At 41.1% G+C, this 20,549-nt stretch overlaps 1 protein-coding gene across 1 annotated transcript in view; it reads left to right on the top strand.

The window, feature by feature from the left end:
• The window catches only part of SPMIP2 (sperm microtubule inner protein 2), a 94,505-nt gene that overhangs the window by 64,238 nt on the left and 9,718 nt on the right, over window positions 1-20,549 (top strand). Inside the window, exon 4 of the mRNA XM_077761464.1 lies at window positions 16,432-16,618. Coding sequence (XP_077617590.1) covers window positions 16,432-16,618 — 187 coding nt within the window. The remainder of the gene's footprint in view (window positions 1-16,431; window positions 16,619-20,549) is intronic.

The following is a 20,549-nucleotide window of genomic DNA, read 5'->3' as shown; positions in this document are numbered from 1 at the left end:
GCTCACGTTCAGATACATTACCTTGAAGCACATTCCCACATATTTGACAAAAACTTTTCACTTCTGGCCTCCAGAGCAATGTGTAAAGATGGTAGGGTTTTTACAGAAAGCTGCAGCTTGCTTTCTGTCTCGCAGCCTAAAGGCTACCTCATTAAAATTCAAAGATGAATTACGTGGTGGGTGGCAGAACAAATGTTTTCTTCACTGAGCCGAGCTAAGGCCTTCAAGACGATTTCCCCCTGAATCGAAGGCACTCTTCGCAGCTGCTCAGTAGGACATGATTCAGGCTTCACCTCCTCCTTCAAATCGATCAAAGACACAGCCAACCCCGATTTTTTTTTTTGTTTTTTTGAGGGTTTTTTTGTTTTGTTTTTTTGTTGTTGTTTTTTGGTTATTAGATGCGTATGGTAAGAAGAAAGAATAAGAAAGAATAGGAAAACAATACTGGTTCCACACTTGGTTTGACTTTGGAACCATGTACATATCTTACAGGTAAGACATGTACATTACCTTATATCTTCCCTTTAACATATAAAATAATTTAAATATAAAATTAAAAAAAAAAAACTGGATGTGTACCCAGGTGATGATTAACCTACAGGAAGGAAATATCCCAAGGGACTTGAAAGCGTCCTAGTTTGAATACAAATCCCTGGCGGGCTATACCCTAAGAACAAAAAGAACTGCAATAAGCTTGGGAGAAGTGTTGGTCGTGTCGCTCAGACTCTGTTGTGGGTGTATTGTGGGATAAAGCAAATGAGGAAGAATGTGATGTTCTTATTCAGTCATTCCTGGTTTGGTTAATTACCAGGATCCATGGAGTGGGAGAAAGGAAATACAGATGTTAAGATAAAAGAGCTGAAAATCAAACCCAGAATGGGATTGGAAGCTATATATGTGCACATATGTACGACTGTATGTGTTTGTATTTACATGGCTCGATTTGCTATGATGTCCTAGACATAGGAACCAACTCAGTAGCTGTGAGCTCTCCTACTACCCAGATTCTACTCTTCATTTATTTATTTACTTATTTTTAAGTAAGATCCACACCTAACATAGGGCTTGAACTCCTAATGCTAAGATAAAGAGTCACATGTTCTACCAAATGAGCCAGCAAGGTACCCCCAGATTCTATTCTTCAAATACTTCTTCCACTAAAAGGAAGGGCTTTTGGAGAAATGGTTGATTTTGGATCTGGAGAAGGAAATGGAAAACACAGGTGTGGTACATCATGCCATACCAGATGAGGAAGCTACCCAAAACTGCTACAGTTGTGTCTAACGGACCTTGGACCAAACTTGAAGAGAATTCCATAAGCCAAAAATAGGATAATTTTAAGAAAATGGTAATAACCACAATGGATTAATATATATTATATGTACATATACACACACATGAACATCTATGAGTTTCTAATGGCTACTTTAAAAACCACAACAGAGACACCTGGATGGCTCAATGGGTTGAGCATTTGACTCTTGATTTTGGCTCAGGTCATAATCTCACGGTTTGTGGGACTGAGCCCCAAGTCACACTCTGTGCTAACACAGAGTCTGCTTGGGATTCTCTCTCACACTCATTCTCTGTCCCTCTCCCCATTGAAAACATTTTTGTTTGGAGAGAGAGAGAAACAGAGTATGAGCAGGGGAGGGGCAGAGAGAGAGGAAGACACAGAACCTGAAGCAGGCTCCAGGCTCTGAGCTGTCAGCATGGAGCCTGACATGGGTCTCAAACTCACAAGCCACGAGATCATGACCTGACCGAAAGTCAGACACTCAATTGACTGTGCCTCCCCCCAATGTTTTTTAAAAAACATATGATAAACTGGCCACATTGGAGGATTCCAAAAAATCAACTTATTATTTTTAAAATGGGTAAATAAAAGGAAATAATCAAATATTAATCTTGACTTTCTAATATTAACTGTACCACTGCAAACCAAATAGAAGATGAGATAATTTTTAAATAAGCAATGTAATCTAGCTAATAAAGAAGGAATAACAGAATTAGGACATCATGACTTCGCAAACTCTAATAAATTAATGAATCTAGGCACTGATTATCAATGGCTACCAAAACTACAAAAGAGAAACAGTCAGATATTAAGTACCTCTTCATGGAAGAGCATACCACCACCTAGAAAGTTATTATGGGCTGAACTGGGTACCCCCCCCCCCAAAAAAAAATTCATATGTTGAAGACTTAACCACTAGTACCTCAGAATGTGACTGTATTTGGAGACAGGGCCTTCAAAGAGGGATTTGTTTATTTATTTATTTATTTTAATGTTTATTTATTAATTTTGAAAGAGAAAAAGAGAGCATGTGGGGGAGGGACAAAGAGAGGAAAAGAGAGAATCCCAAGCAGACTCCATGCTGTCAGCACAGAGCTCAACATGCAGCTCATTCCCACCAACTGGGAGATCATGACCTGAGCCAAAATCAAGATTTGGATGCTTAACAGACTGAGCCACCCAGGCATCCCTTAAAGAGGTATTTAAATTAAAATAAGGCCATTGGGTTAGTCCCTAATCCAATATGACAGATGTCCTTATAGGAGGCGATTTGAACACAAACACATACACACACAGGGAAGATCACATGAAGACACAGGGAGATGACAGCCATCAACAAGTCAAGGAGAGAGGCCTTAGAAGACAAACTGCCAACACCATGATCTTAGACGTCTAGCCTCCAGAATAGTGAGAAAATATATTTCTATTGTTTTAGCCACCCAGTCTGTGGTACTTTGTTATAGAAGTTTGTTTTAGCAAATTAATACAGTAGTCTTGCCCCTAAAACCCAACATGACTTAGATCAAACCTCTAAATTCAACCAACAATGTACAGGAAATAAGCTGGCAGCAGAAAATATTGAATGACATCATGAAGATGTCAGAAAAATGTATTGTGAGAGGTTTCATAGGACATGTGGCCCAGTCTCTTCAACAAATTAATACCAAAAAAGAGAGGAGAAGAGATAGAAGAAGGTGAGGAGAGGTCTAGAAGGAGGAAGAAAAAAGAGATGAAACAGAACCTATGGATTAAAAGAAACTTAAAAGATTTATCAACCAATTGAAGGTGTCAAGCTTATTCAGATTCTGTTAAAAACATAGAAACAGAGGCAACTAAAATTATGAATGCTGAATATATGGTGAAATTGTTTTTAAAAAAGAAACTTAAAAAAAAAATTTAAAACTTATTTATTTTTGAGAGAGAGAAACGTGAGTTGGGGAGGGACAGAGAGACAGGGAGACACAGAATCTGAAGCAGGTTCCAGGCTCTGAGCTGTCAGCACAGAGCCCCACACAGGTCTTACACTCACAAGCCATGTATGCTTAACCAACTGAGCTTCCCAGGCACTCAAGAAAAAGAGTGTTTACATTGTTGAGAGCCATACCAGAAAGATATGATGTCTTGGAGGGGGAAGACTAGTAAGTAGGCTAGAAAGGAAATAAGATTGGCTATAAATTAAAGTGTTTAAAGCTGGGTGATGGGTACCTAGGGATCCTCCAACTATTTTGTCTATTTTTATGTGTATAATATTCAAATCTCCAAGGTAACTAAAATGAAATTGTCTCAACTTTATCCTTAGTTAATGAAGGTCAAGATTCACCATCTGGATAGATAAACTTGTCCAAAACTAAATTGAGTCAATACTGTTACAGTCTTCCAACTACCCTTCATTTGGATTGCTGCCAAGCAGCTGAAATAAATGCTGCTCTCCTTCCTCCCCCTTGTGATTCTCTAATACTCACATGAAAAAGTAAGTGGTGGCCAGGAAGCACCACCATGAAGAGAAGCTCAGGACTTGATATTTCAGAAGTCCTTAGCTCCCGAAATTGGCAGAACTTCCTGAGTGTCATATATAAAATCTGCCGTCTCTCTGGCAACATTAGGAATTATGTTCCACTTTCCTAATAGGTGACCCCAGTCAATCCAACATGCTGTCATTTCTGGTAAGATTTTGGACAGCTGCCTCTGAGGCTTTGTGCTCGAGAGATAGTCACTTCATATAAATCATTTTAAAATGCTGAATAAGAGTCAGTAAACACCTCTGTGTACTTCTTCACTGTGGATGCACTCTCGGCAGCAGGAGCCTTGTGGAGTATGCTGTTCTGCACAGGAAGACAACGTGTTTGATTTCGATTGCATAACCCTTGGAGCTAGAAGCCCAGCTGGCACCCAGAAGGGCAACCAGCAACGTGCTGGTGACATCACTGTGGCAAGGACAGCATTTTTCACATTCTGGAGCTCGAAGAAGGCAATCTGGCAAAGTAATGAAAAAGTGTTCACTTAGGGTAATGGGAAATCTTTCTCGTTTAAATTAATTCTTTACTTCCACATAGTGGTAGAATATTTAACAAGCCTTTTGAATAAAGTGGCTTTGTTTCCTATGAAATAACACAATAAATCAAACCAAAACAATCGCAATCCGAGGCCTGAAGCATATGGTGTGTGTAATTTTACAGAATTGCACAAGCCTTTGATGCTCTCCTTCTAGAAGAAAGTCTGAGAGTGGGCTTTTTCTACTTAAAAGAAAAATATTCTTACCGTTTGCGATCTCTGTCTTTTAAAAATAGCTTTTAAGCAATATTCTTATGTTGGAAATATGCTGGCAGTTTGGGGAGACTTCTCTTGTGTTTCCCCAAACACTTCTTTGGGAAGCAATTTCATTTTTATCCTTGAGACAGTATATGTTTCATACTAATGTGAATTACACAGTTCTGTTTATACATTTAAATAATCCTATCTGCTTTAGCAAAATAGTTCGTGCCCATAGATATGGAAACCCGTTTAATAAATTTGTTTTCGAATTGTTAATGACATACAACTGGTCATAGGCATTTTTGTTACTTGGGGAAGAAGGGCACTATTAAACATGAATAAAAGATTCGGGGCGCCTGGGTGGTTTAGTCGGTTAAGCTTCTGACTTCGGCTCAGGTCATGATCTCACGCTTCGTGGGCTCAAGCCCTGTGTCGGACTCTGTGCTGACAGCCAGCTCAGAGCCTGGAGACTGTTTCAGATTCTGTGCCTTCCTCTCTCTCTGACCCTCCCCTGTTCACGCTGCCTCTCTCTCTCTCTCTCAGAAATAAACAAAATATTTAAAAATTACAAAAAAAGAATAAAAGATTCAAACAAATATAAAAACTTATCACCTACATTTCATCATGAATGATGAACTTTATCACCAAGTGTATTGTAGTCAAATAACCTCTTAGTAACCATTTCATTCATCCAGGTACAGCAGTTAATAAGCAATCGTTTATTCATATAGTAAAGTCTTTGCCCTTTTCTCAGGTGTCCCTTTTACATGGACTGTCAGCTTTCTGTACAGTCTCCCAGGGGACCTGCTACAGTACCAAACACATACGAGGTGTTTGGTCAATAAACTCTAGCTAAGAAAATTAATAACTAATAAACTCTAGTTGTCGGGTTGTCTAAAGACAGAATCAGCATATAGATAGCTCTGGATCTTTGATGCTATAAATTACCCCAAATTGTCCTAATCATTCAGCTGAATGTTACTTTTGACATTTACCTTAAATAGGTTAAGACACGACTCAGAGGTAGCACCTCAATTTTCCCAGTATCCTGAAGACAGAACGTTAAACAAGTTAGCATGACATATGCCTTCCAGATAAATCTTGATAAGCTCCTTTGGATATGAATTACTACAAATTAGCTTCTTTTTCAAGCCTCTTTCTCTTTCCACTCAGTAGGAATCTCCTGGGCAACAACGAACCTCAGATAAATTCTATTGACATTAAATTCTTCTCTATGAGTAATTGCTAAGTATAATTGCACACTCATTTTGTTTGTCCAAATAGGAAATATCCAGAAAATATGTTTTTAATCATCTCTGTGACAGCTGTTGATCTAGGATCAAGTATTATCCAAGAGGATTAAGATTATGTCTTTTGAAAACAAGACACAACATCATCTTGCATGATTCTATAGCAGCAGGGAAAGAAGGAAGAGTAATGTATAAGCAATAAAGTTGAACTTAACTAAGCGAGGATATGGCTAAGGCTGACATGCAGGACCCTAGTTTCCTCAGTTCTTCCTTTGTGGTACCGCCCCTTCAAGATGTATTCTCTCAGGAAGGGCCAGGTAATAACGCTTTATAGTACTTCTCCCTGACTGGGTGCACTGGAAGTCTGGTCTCTGGGTGTGGAATAAAAGGAAAGAAACAGCCAGGGAGAGTCTAAGGGAGCATTTTCTCGGGCAGCTGGTGTCTCTGGAATCATACGACATATGTGACTGCCTATGTCAGCAGCAACACCCACTCCATCTATGGAGAAGGCCAATTAAACAGGAAAAATACAATGAAAAACATCTTTAATGCTCTACTGGTAATTCCTTGGCAGATTCTGACTTGAGGTGGAGACCACGCCAGAAATTCAGAAAGATCTTTAAAAAACAGGGGTCTTATTTTCTTGCAAATGTTCCAAAGAGAAAATAACAGAGAGAGAAAGCCTGTTCTCCCAGAAAGCATAGATCCTGCCAAATGATTTCTAAATGTGTTTCTCAAAAATTTCCATGTGCCCTCAATGGCTGTTGAGTACTTCTGGAAATGGAAAGAGCAGAAATCAATGACCCTGTGAGAAAGCAAACATTTAAGGGAAGTAGCCTGTGGAGAAAATAGGTAGTCACGCTTTTCAGTCACCATACAGATACAGCACCAGTCTCTCCACAGGCCAGATATACACAGTTACATCATTTTATGATGCTGCAGGGAAAATGCTGAGGCCCTAAGGGGAAGTTTCCATATATTTCGCTATTTGAAACTCAAGTGAATAACTGTTTCTGGGTCTATATTAGACAACCAGACTGACTCACTGGAACCGAAACAGTTAGTAATTTGTTTCTTTAACCGTGGAATCCAGAAGACCGTAATTTTACCACTTATTAGGACTATTTTTAGCCAACCAGAGGGAATCCAAAAGATGTCCAAATAGTGGAAAAAGCTTTGCTCCTGGGAAAGACTGATGCTGGGTGGTCAAGCTCCGGAATAACCAGCTACTTTGATCGGTTTAAGGAAACATATTAATTCAAGCTGGTTATTTCGCCAGCATACTGAGAGTTCATTGAATCGTTGGGTCATGAATCAAAGCGGCTGCCCCAGAGTCTCCTATGGGTCCAACTCTAGTTATAAAAGGTGGGAACCCCAAAGACCTAGCAGAGCACCACCTCCAGCAGAGTCCTGTTCTCAGCTACCCAGAGTGTTTTCTCTGGCGGAGGCATCTAAATGAAAGTTGTTTGTCCCATCGGTTTTAGACAGTTACATAAGCGAGGCCCAGCCAGTCACTTCCTAACTTAGCACTGAAATCTATTTTATCTTCTCAGCCCCTTTCTCTGCTGTCCAGGCTGCTAGGAAAATTTTGGTCATTTCCCAAGTAACCAACAACTTTTTAAGGCAAACTCAGACGTGTGTTATTATGAAAATAATACATGCTCCCGTTTTTAAAAATTCAAATAGCAAAAGAGAGAGTATGAATTTAAAAAGAATTCCATGTAACTCCAAACCCTCCATCATGGACCGTCACAGACCTTTTCATTGGAGGTAACTACAAGGCAATTTTTTTTTTTTTGGTACCTTTTTAGAAGTGAAGTGGACTAAAATCATGTTCTGGGTCAGGAACTCTGTTAGACATTGGAAACACAAAAAAGTAAGAAACGGTTCCTTCCCTTTACTGACAGATTTACTGAGAGTGAGAGTCACCATGACGACACCAGTATAATAGGCATACAACATAGTATGGGGAACAATCATGGAGGGCATGATTGTGGCCCACTGTTGAAGGTCAGGCAGCTACTCAGGAATGCTTTGTAGGAGACGTAACACGAGTGCGTTATGAAGGCCGCATGGGAAATCAAAAGGAGAACGTGGAAGTGGAGCGAGGAAAGGAACCCCGACCGTAAGGAACTGCATAAGCAAAGACATGATGTGTTGAGGAAATGACTGGTAGTCTGGGGTGGCTAAAGCAGGGTACTGGTTTAGGGATGTGGGGGGAAGCAGGCGAGACTGGAACTGCAGGATGGAGGCCAGATTGTGTACTGTTTCAGACGTCACACTAAAGATTTTGTGCTTAATTCTGGAGGCAACAAACTGTTGTTTTTATGTTTTTAAGTAAGAAAGTGATATAATCAAATCTGTGTGTTAGGACGAATACCTGGCACATACTGGGTGTAGAAAACTGTTTGTTGAATGGATGGAGCAGAGAAAGGGGAGACGGAAGGAAGGCAGTGATATTGCAATCATCACAATGAGGGGAGCCAGAATTATGGAGATGGGCATGGCGAGATGGTTTAGAGAAAGACTCAGTGAGACGTGGCAACCACTAAATGTGGAAGAATGGAGGTGATGTAAAAGTCAAAGGTGATTCTGATGGTCTCTTTTGGGTGGCTGTGTATATGGGTATGTCATTGATCAAAATTGGGAACATGGGAAGGAGAGGGTATTTGAGGGAGGAGAGGAAGTGGGGAAATGGGGAAATGAGGTGAGAGGCAATCAATGGCCAACACTTTATTGAATTTTTACCACTGGCCAGATACTGTTAGGAGTACTTTGTAAGTATTAACTCATGTAACTCTCATAAAGAGTAGTACCATAATATTATCCCCATTTTACAGATGAGATCACCTAAGTTTAGAATCCAACAACTCTGAGTTCACATCCCAGCTCTACTGCTTTTTACTGTTTGATCTTGGATAAATTGCTGAATCAACCTAACCTCAGATGTAAAAAGCAGAAAATGATATCTACCATATGGAATTATTATAAAAATTAGAGGTAATACATATCAAGCAACTAGCATAATGTCTGGAAGCTCATGTATCTTAATGAATGCTAGAAATTATTACTAGTCATGAAATATCCTGGTGCTGTGATCAGTAAGAAGCTTGGAATTTGTGTTTAAAGTATAGAGGTGAAATTAGAAATTTTAGACATCAGTATATTGATGCTGTTTGGATCACTGGATGTAAATGCTATTTCCTGGTTTGGAGATAGGTGGTAGTCTACCAAGAGATGAGAATCAAGGACAGAATTCTGGGGGATACCAATGGTACAGAAGCAAAAAGAGTAAGAGATTCTTCTAAAAGAATGTAGATGAACTAATATAAGAGGAGAAGCCTAAAGCGAAGAGCTTTGGAAGCCCAAGTGGAAAAGAGGGAGGAGGACAATGTCAACAAGTGCAAATGCTTCTGGGAAATCATACTAGAAAGACTGAAAAGAGATGGTTTGCTCTGGCAGATGGAAAGGAGGCTGCTGTTGGCTGAGGTAAGAATCAGCACAATGAAGTAATGGCAACAGAAAGCAGAAGGCAGTACATGGGGGAGGTGCAAATGAAGAAGTGGAAACAGAAGACACAGAGAATTTCTCCTTAAACAGGGAGTCTCCATGACACTTTAAAATAATTCCATTTGGGAAGCACTTTAGGAATAGTGCATTAGGGACCTCCAAAAATATGCTCCTCCAAAAAGAAATAAAAGTACTGGCAAAAATTGTCAAAATTACTTTTTTTCAAATGATCCATGGAGTATTTATTTAAGAAAAAAGCACTGAGTCTCAGAAAGAACAATGATATTTGGGTATTTTATTTTTTATTTTTTTTAACATTTATGTATTTTTGAGAGAGAGACAGAGCATGAGTAGGGGAGGGGCAGAGAGAGGCAGACACAGAATCTGAAGCAGGCTCCGGGTTCTGAGCTGTCAGCACAGAGCCCCATGCAGGGCTTGAACACATGGGCTGTGAGATCATGACCTGAGCCAAAGTCAGACACTTAACTGACTGAGCCACCCAGGCCCCCTGATCTTGGACTATTTTAAACTTAAATTGCTCTATTCCCCAGAGACAAACCAAGAAACAGACTCCTAACAGAGAACAAGCTGATGGTTACCAGAGGGAAGGTGGGGGTGAGGGGTGGGGAAGGGTGAAATAGGAGAGGAGGATTAAAGAGTACACTTATGATGAGCACTGAGTAATGTACAGAATTGTTGAATCACTACATTGTATACCTAAAACTAACAGAAAATTGTATGTTAACTATACTTGAATTAAAATAAAAACCCTAATAAAGACATTTAAAACAAAATAAATTGCTCTATTCCCAAACTCCCTTCTCAGCTCCATGGTTGCCTTGAAAAAACGAATAGCCTCACGACCATGGTAGCTGTGAAAACTAGCAGCCTACCAGTCACTGGAGGGGAAACACGGGTTTGAAGCTGCTTGGAAAAAAACTCATACTCAGAGAAATGTCGCATTTGATCCATCTTGAAAATCCCTGGAAAAGTTCCATTCTCAGGGCTTGTCGTTATTTGACCTGACTCTATGTGAAGAAGCTGTGTCTCAGGGGCATTCGTCACAAACCATTAGCAGCAGCTGTTTAATACCACAGCTGCCTGAGGGACAATACCAGTGGGGCACACAGGGAGCGGACTACAAGTCTTAAGATGGAAAACTGAGAAATGAGATGTTCACAGGGGATGTTTGAAAGGCTCCAACGTATTCCGAGAAATCTAGGAGGCTCTGCACACGTGCGGTGCTGTGCATCTGCTGAGGAAAAACCCCATAAGGTCCTAATCTCTCACCTTTGGCTAACCTTGAAGCTGGGTTCAAGCAGGAAATGAAGGCTAAGGCGGAGTTGTAAGCCGCCTGCCAAAGCACCGAAGGCACACCCCACACACAGAAAGGCGAGAAGGCATATGATTTGAGACATTTAAGGAAATTTCTATCCAATCAGTAGATGACCATTGAGCTAACCAGGCAGGAAGTTCAGGAGGCACACATGACAAAACTTAGACAATTAGTCCAGGAAAGTCACTTAAACAACCACCTAAAACAGCAATAATAACAAGCCCTAAGGAGGGGAAAGAAATCTCATTTCTAGAATTGGCACATTATAATATTTGAAATGTGGATTTTTCAACGAAAAAACAGAAGACAAAGTCTGGTGGTTCAGAGTAGGGTGAAAAAGACTGTAAGAGGGCATCCTAGGGTGGGGTGTTGAATCCCAAACGGGGTGAGGAGAACATGTACAAGGCGGGGGTAGCAATGAGACATTGGTTACTGACAGGAAGACTGACCAAATAAATAAATACATGAAGAGAATGGGAATCGGGTTTCCCATTGTAGGAGAAGTGAGTTACACATATGTAAAGGGAGAAAATGAGAATAAACCCTCTAATGAACCCTGTGTCCTGTTGTCTCAGAAGGTTGTGTGACAGTGATACCTCAACACTAAGAGCAATACCTAACACTTGGATCTTGGTTTCTAAATATCATTTTCCATTAAAGGGAACCAGAGCTCCTTTAAGAAATGGATTGTTCCAGATGTGGGGAAGGGAAAGATGAGCCTGGAATATCTTTTTTGGCTAAACAGTAAGGAAGTACTCAAAGAATGGTGGGAGCAGTCATAAGGACACAAGCCAGATTGAAAGAGTTCTCTCTAGCCAAATCTGGGACAACCTGAGCATGAAAATGAATGTTATGAATGGATTGTAACCCAATGAATAAATTAGGAAATCATGAGTCCATAGTGATGTTAATTACTTGGACATTTGACACGGGATGAGGTTTTTACATAACGTCAAAGCTTTTCCTCACAAAATACTAACAACAAAAGAGGAAAGTAATTTTACAAAAGAGAACCATGGTAGATACCACCTCAATCAAGTGACCTTAGTGAACCTCACCAATAATAGGATGTCACACCGTCGCCATTTTGTGTTATTCCTGCCCAAAGATGCATAGCCTGAATCTAATCAAGAGAAAACAGAAGATAAACCCAAATTAAGGAATATCTACAAAATAACTGGCTCGTGTTCTTCCAAAGTATCAAGGTGGTGTGAAAGCCACAGGAATATTGGGAAAGTGTTCCAGATTTAAGACTAAAGAGATGAGAAAACTAAATGCAACGTGTGGTTCTTAAATGGATCCTTTTGCAAAACGAACATTATTGGAAAACTTGAATGGTGTCTGAGGATTAGGTAGTAGCAATACAAATATGTTAATTTTCTGATTTACTCTGATTTTTCCTGCAGTTTTACTGGGGAATAATGGACATATATCACCGCATAAGTTTAAGATACAGAGCATGATAGTTTGATTTACCTACACTTTGAAATGATTACCAAGTAGCCTTAGGTAAAATCTGTCATCTCATGTAGGTACAAAAAAAAGAAAAACAAATTTCTTTGTGATGAGAACTCGTAGAATTTACTCTCTTAATAACCGTCCTTATACATCACACTGTAGTGTTAGCTACAGCCATCATGGTGCACAATACCTCCCTAGTGCTTGTGTATCTTGTGACAAGCTTAAAACTTTGGACTACTTTCTTCTAATTTTTCCTCCCCCCACCTCACACCTCTGCTTCCAAATCTGATTTCTCTTTTTTCCCCTATGAGGTTGGTAGTTTTTCAAGGCCCACTCATGTTGTCGCAAATGGGAGGATTTTCTCTTTTTTTATGGCTGAAGAATATTCCATTATGTATGTATACCACAACTTCTTTGTTCTTCCATCCATCAATGGACATTAAGGTTGTTTCCACGTCTTGGCTACTGCAAGCAATGCTTCTGTAAATATGGGAGAGCAGTTATCTTTTTCAGTTAATGTTTTCATTTCCTTTGGATATGCTCCCAGAAGTAGAATAGCTGGACCATATGGTAGCTCTATTTTCAATTTCTTGATGAACTTCCATACTCTTTTCCATAGTGGCTGTCCCAGTTTACATTCCCACCAACAGAGCACAAGGATTCCCTTTTCTCCACATCCACACCAACATTTGTTGTCTGTGTCTTTTTGATGATGATCATTCTATCAGGTGTGAGGTGATATCTCATTGTGGTTTTAACTTGCATTTTCCCTAATGATTAGTAATGTTTACCATCTTCTTATGTGCCTGTTGGCCATTTGTGTATCTTTGGAAAAAATGTCTTTTCAGGCCCTTTGCCCATTTTTTAATTGGATTATTGGTTGTTGTTGTTCTTTGCTATTGAGTTGTATGAATTATATATTTTGGATATTGACACGTTAGCAGATATATGGTCTGCAAATAAATTTTCCCATTCTGTAGGTTGTCTTTTCACTTTGTTGATCATTTCTTTTGTTGTGCAGAAGCTTTTTAGTTTGGTGTGGTCCCACTTGTTTATTTTTGCTTTTATTGCTTGTGCTGATTTCCTTCTGACATTGACAATTACACTGCAGTTATGTAGAATGTCCTTCTTTGTAGGAATTAACACACTCAAGTATTTTGGGAATGATGGGTATCATGTCAATTATGTACTTCTAAATTGTTCGGTCGGGAAAGCTTTTTTACTGTGCTTCCACTTTCCTTCAAGCTTGAAATTATTTCAAAAAGAAAAAAATCTGACCCTTAGGAGGCTACTTAAGAATTAATAGTAAGATGGTTACACTAAGAATATTTTGCTTTATTGATTTTGGGGTGTATGTGTATGTGTGTTGGCAGCTGTGGGTTTGTATACCATGGAATCGTTGCTGATGGCCTACCATTCATCCTCCAAACCATTCTGGAGCCAAACCTTCTTCTGCTCCTTGGTTGACCTCTTTTGACTTCTGTGGCTCAGTTGTAAGTTCAATATAATGCATGTAAATCTCCATAGTTGATGTAGCTATTGTTTTTATAAGATCTTCAAAATCTTTGAATGACAACTAATTTTTAGCTTTCCATTGCTCCTGGGGATTCAAGATGCAGGGACGAAGGATATTCTGAATTTAAAATAGAAGATTATAAAATATTTTAGCACTTAAATGAAGACCTCCTGCATGCAAGGATTTTCCTTTTCTATTTGGTATAATTACTTTTAGAATACATTTTTTTTTTAAATGTTTTATCTATTTCTAGGAGAGAGAGAGAGACAGTGTGAGCAGGGGAGGGTCAGAGAGAGAGGGAGTCACAGACTGAAACAGGCTCCAGGCTCTGAGCTGGCAGTCAGCACAGAGCCCGACGCGGGGCTCGAACCCACGAACCGCGAGATCATGACCTAAGCGAAAGTCGGACGCTTAACCGACTAAGCCACCCAGGCGCCCCGAGAATACATTTTGACTTAAAATTTTTCAAGATTTTATTTAAATTCCAGTTTGTTGACACAGAGTATAATATTAGTTTCAGGTTATAGTGTATTATTTTTAATGAAAATGTGGCACGTCTGGATGAAAGGGTTCTCCTATGAATCCTTAATCAAGCTAATAGAAGAAACTATGAACAATAGCTGTTCCATACATTCTACCCACTAGCAGTTCTTGTCCTTTAAACTTTCTTGAAATTATTTCCAACTAGTAATCTGTGTTTGTAAATAACAAAACTCAGACAAAACAGACTATAAGGATCCACTTCTGTGTACCCGCTGGTGGCATGAGGGGGAAGAGGCTGGCAGGCAGATGGAGGGGAGTGGGCAGGAAAGAACCTTTGTAGCAACTCAGCTCTGATCTTCTCCCCTCTTCTTCATTACTCCATCCACGACAGACTAGTGGAGTGGCAACTATGAGTCGGTCCAGGTAATGAGCACCGGGGGCCCAATGATGAATGAGAAATATTGTGGGCTCCCCAAGGAGCAGTGAGTTGAGAGGGAGAGAAAGGGCTGCACTAGACATTTAGGTATATTCTAATCATTTCTACAAAAGAATCCAAATACTATGTGCTATCAAAGGAGAAAAATGGCTGCCTGAGAGGAATAGGGAAAGTCTTTACAGAAAAGGTGATGTTCAAAGTCTTGGCTGCGGTTTGCCAGGAGAGGAGGAGGGAGGGAATTACAAGCAAAAGGGGAAACTGAAGCAGAAGGCTGAAAGTCTGAAAGCGTGACTTCTGCAGAGTTCCCAGAGGAAAGGGTGAGTGCACAATGGAGCACTATGTGGGTGTTTGGGAGGAGGGATGGGCTGAGCACAGACCAGAAAGGCTCATGTGGGCAGACCATTTAAAAAAAGAAAACAGACAAAAACCAAACAGCAACAACACACACCCCTGTGTGCTGTGCTAAGGAATTTGGANGGGGGGGGGGGGGGGGGGGGGGGGGGGGGGGCTGCAGTGGAGGGTTGCTGGAGAATGACATGGTCAGGTCCCTCCCCACGCAGGGATCTGTGACTCTACGGAGTGGGAGGGAGTGTCTGACCCCTATGCGCTGTGAGAATTGCTGGCTCTCTCCCTGCAGTGAGCTCTCTGCAGGAATGATACCTCCCACTCTTCAGCCCACCCCACAAAAACAGCATGCCTGGCATTTTCTATCTGGCTTTGCTGTCTTCATGATACTTCCTAAATATCTGACTTACCTATTTGTTGTCTGCCTCCCATTCTGGCAGATAAGCTCAATGATAACAGATTAGACTTTGTTCTATTATTGCCGTGTCCCCAGCACCTCCTTCTGGTTCTGGGCAGAGAGTAAGCGTACACATGTTCTTGAAAGGGTGAAGAAGGATAATGCGAACCTGACACAGATCTTGGTCCAAAGAACTTGGGAACCCATAAAGCTCAAATTCCAGGAGGGGAAATTTGCAGTGGCCGAGGGGCTCTGAGCCTCGAGGTAGAGGGATGGTCAGGTAAGAGGCTCCAAGAGACTCTCCAGAACCACACATTTCCAAATGAGAAGGCAAATCCTATCCTAGGATCCTTTTTGCCTTTTCCCCAGAGCTGGCCCTTTTGTTTTTTTCAATGTTTTTTTTTTGAAAAGACATTTTTTTATTTTTCATTTGAGAGAGAGAGAGAGAGAGAGCACACGCCAGAGAGAAGCAGAAAGAAAGGGAGACACAGAATCTGAAGCAGGCTGTAGGGCTTGAACTCACAGACTGTGGGATCATGACTTGAGCCAAAGTTGGATGATTAACTGACTAAGCCACCCAGGTGCCCCAGAGCTGGCCCTTTATAACAGGAAGGCAGGACTTAGAGAGTATTCTAATTTAGAGATGTTGAAACCTAGACCAGGATTTCAATTGGGAAAGAGAATGAAGACTAGATCTTTCCTTTAACATGCTGTCCAACACCAGACTGTGGAATCATGAAGTTAGAGTTTTTCTGAATTCCCCTGAGATCTCAAAGTGGAGAGACCAGGTCCTGCAGAACTCATAGGTCTCCTGAGGTCTCAGCTGGAACATGCCACCCTGAGCATCCTGTATGCATGGCTCTGAAGGACATGAGGAGCAGTCATGGTACAGTGTTCTAGGTAAGTATCTATCCCAGGAGGTGGTTTCCTGGGCCTTCAGCAGCTGGACATCCAGTAGCCTAGGCAGAGTCTAGAAACTTCTCAGAACACGGGCCGATGTCTCCGGTCCTTAGGTTTCTCGAGCCACATGGCTAGAAATTGTCTCAAATCACAAGAGAAACAGACACAAATCTCAACTCTCTGAAAACTAGTGGCCTGGTTTCTAGATCTTTCCAATTTGAGAACCAGCTAATTTGTTCCTGTTTCAGGCAACCGAAACCTAGTATTATGGATACGCAAGGAAGATACAGCCGCGGTAGTATTGCCTGGCATATGGGTGATTATGAGAACACTGATCAAAGAAATTCCAAAGGGGCTCTCCTTGTCAAGCAGAGCATGGCAGAATTGCCAAGAGCTTCCAAACCACCTAAGCTGCCAAAGCTACCAAGAAAGGAGGTATGATCATTTGCTTTGCCGAATCATCATCGAAAACATCAAATTATTTTAACATGAATTAGAGAATGCTATTTAACAGTAATACTGATAGCAGTCAGTTTTGTGGCTCTTTTTAAATCTGTGAGAACATTTATGAAATTTATATTGGATTTCTACAGTAACGCCCATACTGTGGGTAGGTGACTATCATTCCCATTTTATAGCTAAATAAAACAAGAGGTTGTAGAGTGCAGTCCTTACAAGTGCTTATTTAACATACGGGTGAACCTGAAGAGAACGGCCTTCTTGATTTGCAAAAGCTGAGAAAGTTCTCAGCGTGTGAAATGGAGGTAAATCTGTAACTCCTGTCAAAACTCTTGCAGGCTGGTTAGCAGAGTAAATCAGTTCAAATTCAAGTTTTGCCCATTACTATCTAGGAAATCTTGAGCCGGTTGCATCATTTCCCTATAGGGGTTTTTTTGTAAGTAAAATGGGAAATTAGTATTTGTACTGAATATTTGATAAGAACGATCATGAGAATCAAATAAAGAATGTGTAAGGATATACAAATCAGTAATTATTTCCTAGGGTCTTTTTGCATAATTCCACAGCAAAATGCACTTTATAGTCATCCAGGATTTCAATATTGAGTCTGACTCATTTCCACGAAAGAAAGCAAATGGGATAGCTCGGATTAATCCAGATATTCCTATTTCCTACATGAAAACAGTCTCTTTACTCCATCAAAGAATCTTCCCCAACTGCTTGCCCTGTCACCAGAGATCTGATTTATTAGCAATTAATTACATCTATTTGAAACATTCTGTGAAGGAGCCATGGAAGTCCTCCTTGGTAGATCCTGACCCCAGGTGTACTTTGTATTAAAAAAGGGAGCAGTTCAGCTGCTAACATTCCTCTGTGGTCTTCTTTTTGGGCTGGTTCCAAATGAAACGATTTATTGCAGTGTGTGTGGTTAAGTTTGGGTTACTTTCCGTCACCGAACTAATTTTGTGTAGGATTAGAGCAATCATGGATTAAATGATCCCAAATGCCTCTATCATTCACTAAACCTAATTGAGATATTGTTATGCATTAAAAAAAATCTGTTCAGATTTTTTATTTTGAAATGATTTCAAATGTGCAGAAGATTTGCAAGAACAGTACAAAGTGAACTCTGATATTCTTTATTGAGAACAGTCAGTTGCTTATTCGGTTTAATGCTTTTCTTTCTAAATGTGTGTGTGTGTGTACATTTGTTTTTCCAAATCATTTGAGGGTAAGTTGCAGACATGATTCTTCTTTACCCCTAAGCATTTCAGGGTATATTCCTTTTTTATATATATATAAATTTTTTAAAATGTTTTATTTCTGAGAGAGAGAAAGAGAGACACAGCGTGAGCAGGGGAAGGTCAGAGAGAGAGGGAGATACAGAATCTGAAACAGGCTCCAGGCTCTGAGCTGGCTGTCAGCACAGAGCCTGACGCGGGGCTCGAACCCACGAACTGAGAGATCATGACCTGAGCTGAAGTCGGCCGCTTAACAACTGAGCCACCCAGGCGTCCCTCAGGGTGTATTTCTAAGAACAAAGATGTTCTCTCATATAACCACAGTACAATTCTAAGATTCAGGGAGTTTAACATTGATACGATTTAATTGTCTATAGTTCATAATGTCTTTTGTAGTTTTTCCTCATCCAGGACCCAATCTAGAACTATATATTACATTTAGTCGCCATGTCTCCTTCAATTCAGAACAGTTCCTTAGTCTTGGTCTTTTATAGCACTGACATTTTGAAGAGTCTAGACCAGTTCTATAAAATATCTCTTAACTTGGGTTTATCTGATGTTTTCTCATGAATAGATTTCGGTTATCTGTTTTGGGCAGGAATCTCAGCTAAGTGACATCATGTTCTCAATGCATCACATCAAAGAGGCACCTGATGTCAGTTTAACTCATTGCTAGTAAGGTTAATTGACCACTTGCTCACATCTTTTCCCTTCCAGGGATCAACAAAATACTCTGTCACCCCAAATAAGCTCTCTTTTTATAAACTAGTCTTTCTTCTAAATTTCTAGATATACATTAGAGACTTTGTTCCCTGTGTCCATGTTTTGGACTATCCCACAGGATTCTTGTAGATGATACTTCAAGTATTCAAGCCTGCCCCCTGGAATAAATCCTTTTCAGTGAAAATGACTTTAAACAAGTGTTCTTCTACATTCAAAAGCCAGTAATGAATGGAACATGTGTAAAGTCTCCAACATAATGCTTTACACCAGCCACCAATGAGTGGCTCCCACTCCTACACTTACCTGGGATGCCAGCACATTTTCCATTTTATGCTGCAAGAATCAAAACCATGTACTGAAAGCAGCCTCAATGAAGCTGAAGGAGATGCCTGACTCTAGAAGTTAACACACCACGGCAGGGGTTAATCCTTACAGGAAGGGGGCATTTTGCTCCCACTGTGAATGAAGTGTTACTTCCTTCCTTGCCATCTCAGAGGATTTTTTCTTTTTCTTTTTTTTAAAGTTTATTCATTTTGAGAGAGACAGAGACAGCGCAAGTGTGGTTGGGGCAGAGAGAGAATCCCAAGCAGGTTCTACACTATCAGCACAGAACCAAGATGCAGGGCTCGAACCCACTGAGAAGCTGTGAGATCACTGCCCGAGCCAAAACCAAGGGCCGGGCCCTTAACGGACTGAGCCACCCAGGTGCCCCTCAGAGGCTTATTTCTAACTTCCACTTTTCCTATTCTCCCACGTCTCCTTTGCTGCATATATCCAAAGACTATATAGGGCTTGTATCTCTGCCTTTGCAGGATAACTCTGCTGCCTGGACTGTTTACGGTGTTAAAGACCTATGCTTCAAAGCCTGCTTACAAGCTGGTATGACAATATTCTGACTACCCAGCTGCTTTCTGGGGGTTCATAATATACATCATCCTACATCATCTCAAGTACCTATATCAGCCAAGATTCTCCAGAGAAATAGTGCCAAAAAGATGGACAGACTGATTGATTTTAAGGAATTAGGAATATGGCTCACATGATTCTGGAGGCTGGCAGATCCAAAATGGGCAGGGTTAGGCCAACAGACTGGAGACGTAGGCAAGAATGACATTGCAGCTCATGTCCAAAGGCAGGCTGGAGGCAGATTTCCTCTTCAGTGGGGAATTCGATCTCTTAAATCCTTCAACTGACTGGATGAGGCCCACCCACATCATGGTGGGTGATCTGCTTTACTGAAAATCTACCCATTTAAATGTTAATCTCTTCAGAGAGCTAGCCTCAGCCCCTCCCCCACCCCACCCCACCCCAGGCTCTGGCCCAACATAAGAGGACTGCAGTTGGGGGGCAGGATGCGGTCTGGCATGGGGGAGCTTCGGGATGAGAGTGGTCTGCGTGCTCAAAGCCCCATCTGCGAGAGGAGCTTTGGTACCCGCCAGGCAGACCCCGACTGGGGCAGGGAGCAAACTACTTAGAGCAGGGGCGGAAACCTCTGTGAAGGTGCTTGGGTCTCTGCCCCACCCACCTCCCCTCCAGTCTCACTGAGACCCTCCCCCTTTCCCTGACGTTACCTGCTGGGCGTAGATTTCTTTCCTCGCTGGTTCGCCCCAAAGCCTGTAGTTAGCTGTGAAGACTGAGACTAGAACGAGGAGTCCCAACCCAATGGCCTCTTCAGGTCTGTCCCTCTGCGGGGAAAGACCCTGCTCACACAGCAGCCCAGCCAGGTGCACTGTGTGGTAGTCATTAGTATCTGTCTGGAGCCTCAGGATCCTAGAGCAGGTTGAACCTATTAACACCCACACTATCACAGCTGTGATAATCGAGGCCAGAGAGGTTGAGAAACTTGTCCAGTGTCACATAGCTAGTAGGCAGCCGACCCAGGATTTGAACCCAGACAGCCGACCTTCACCCTGTCCAAAGACACCACCTGCATCTGGAGCACA

The sequence above is a fragment of the Crocuta crocuta genome, unplaced genomic scaffold (assembly GCF_008692635.1).
Source record: "Crocuta crocuta isolate KB4526 unplaced genomic scaffold, BGI_CrCroc_1.0 scaffold422, whole genome shotgun sequence".
In the NCBI taxonomy this organism is placed as follows: Eukaryota; Metazoa; Chordata; class Mammalia; order Carnivora; family Hyaenidae; genus Crocuta; species Crocuta crocuta.
This window is presented reverse-complemented; position numbering and strand designations above follow the sequence as displayed.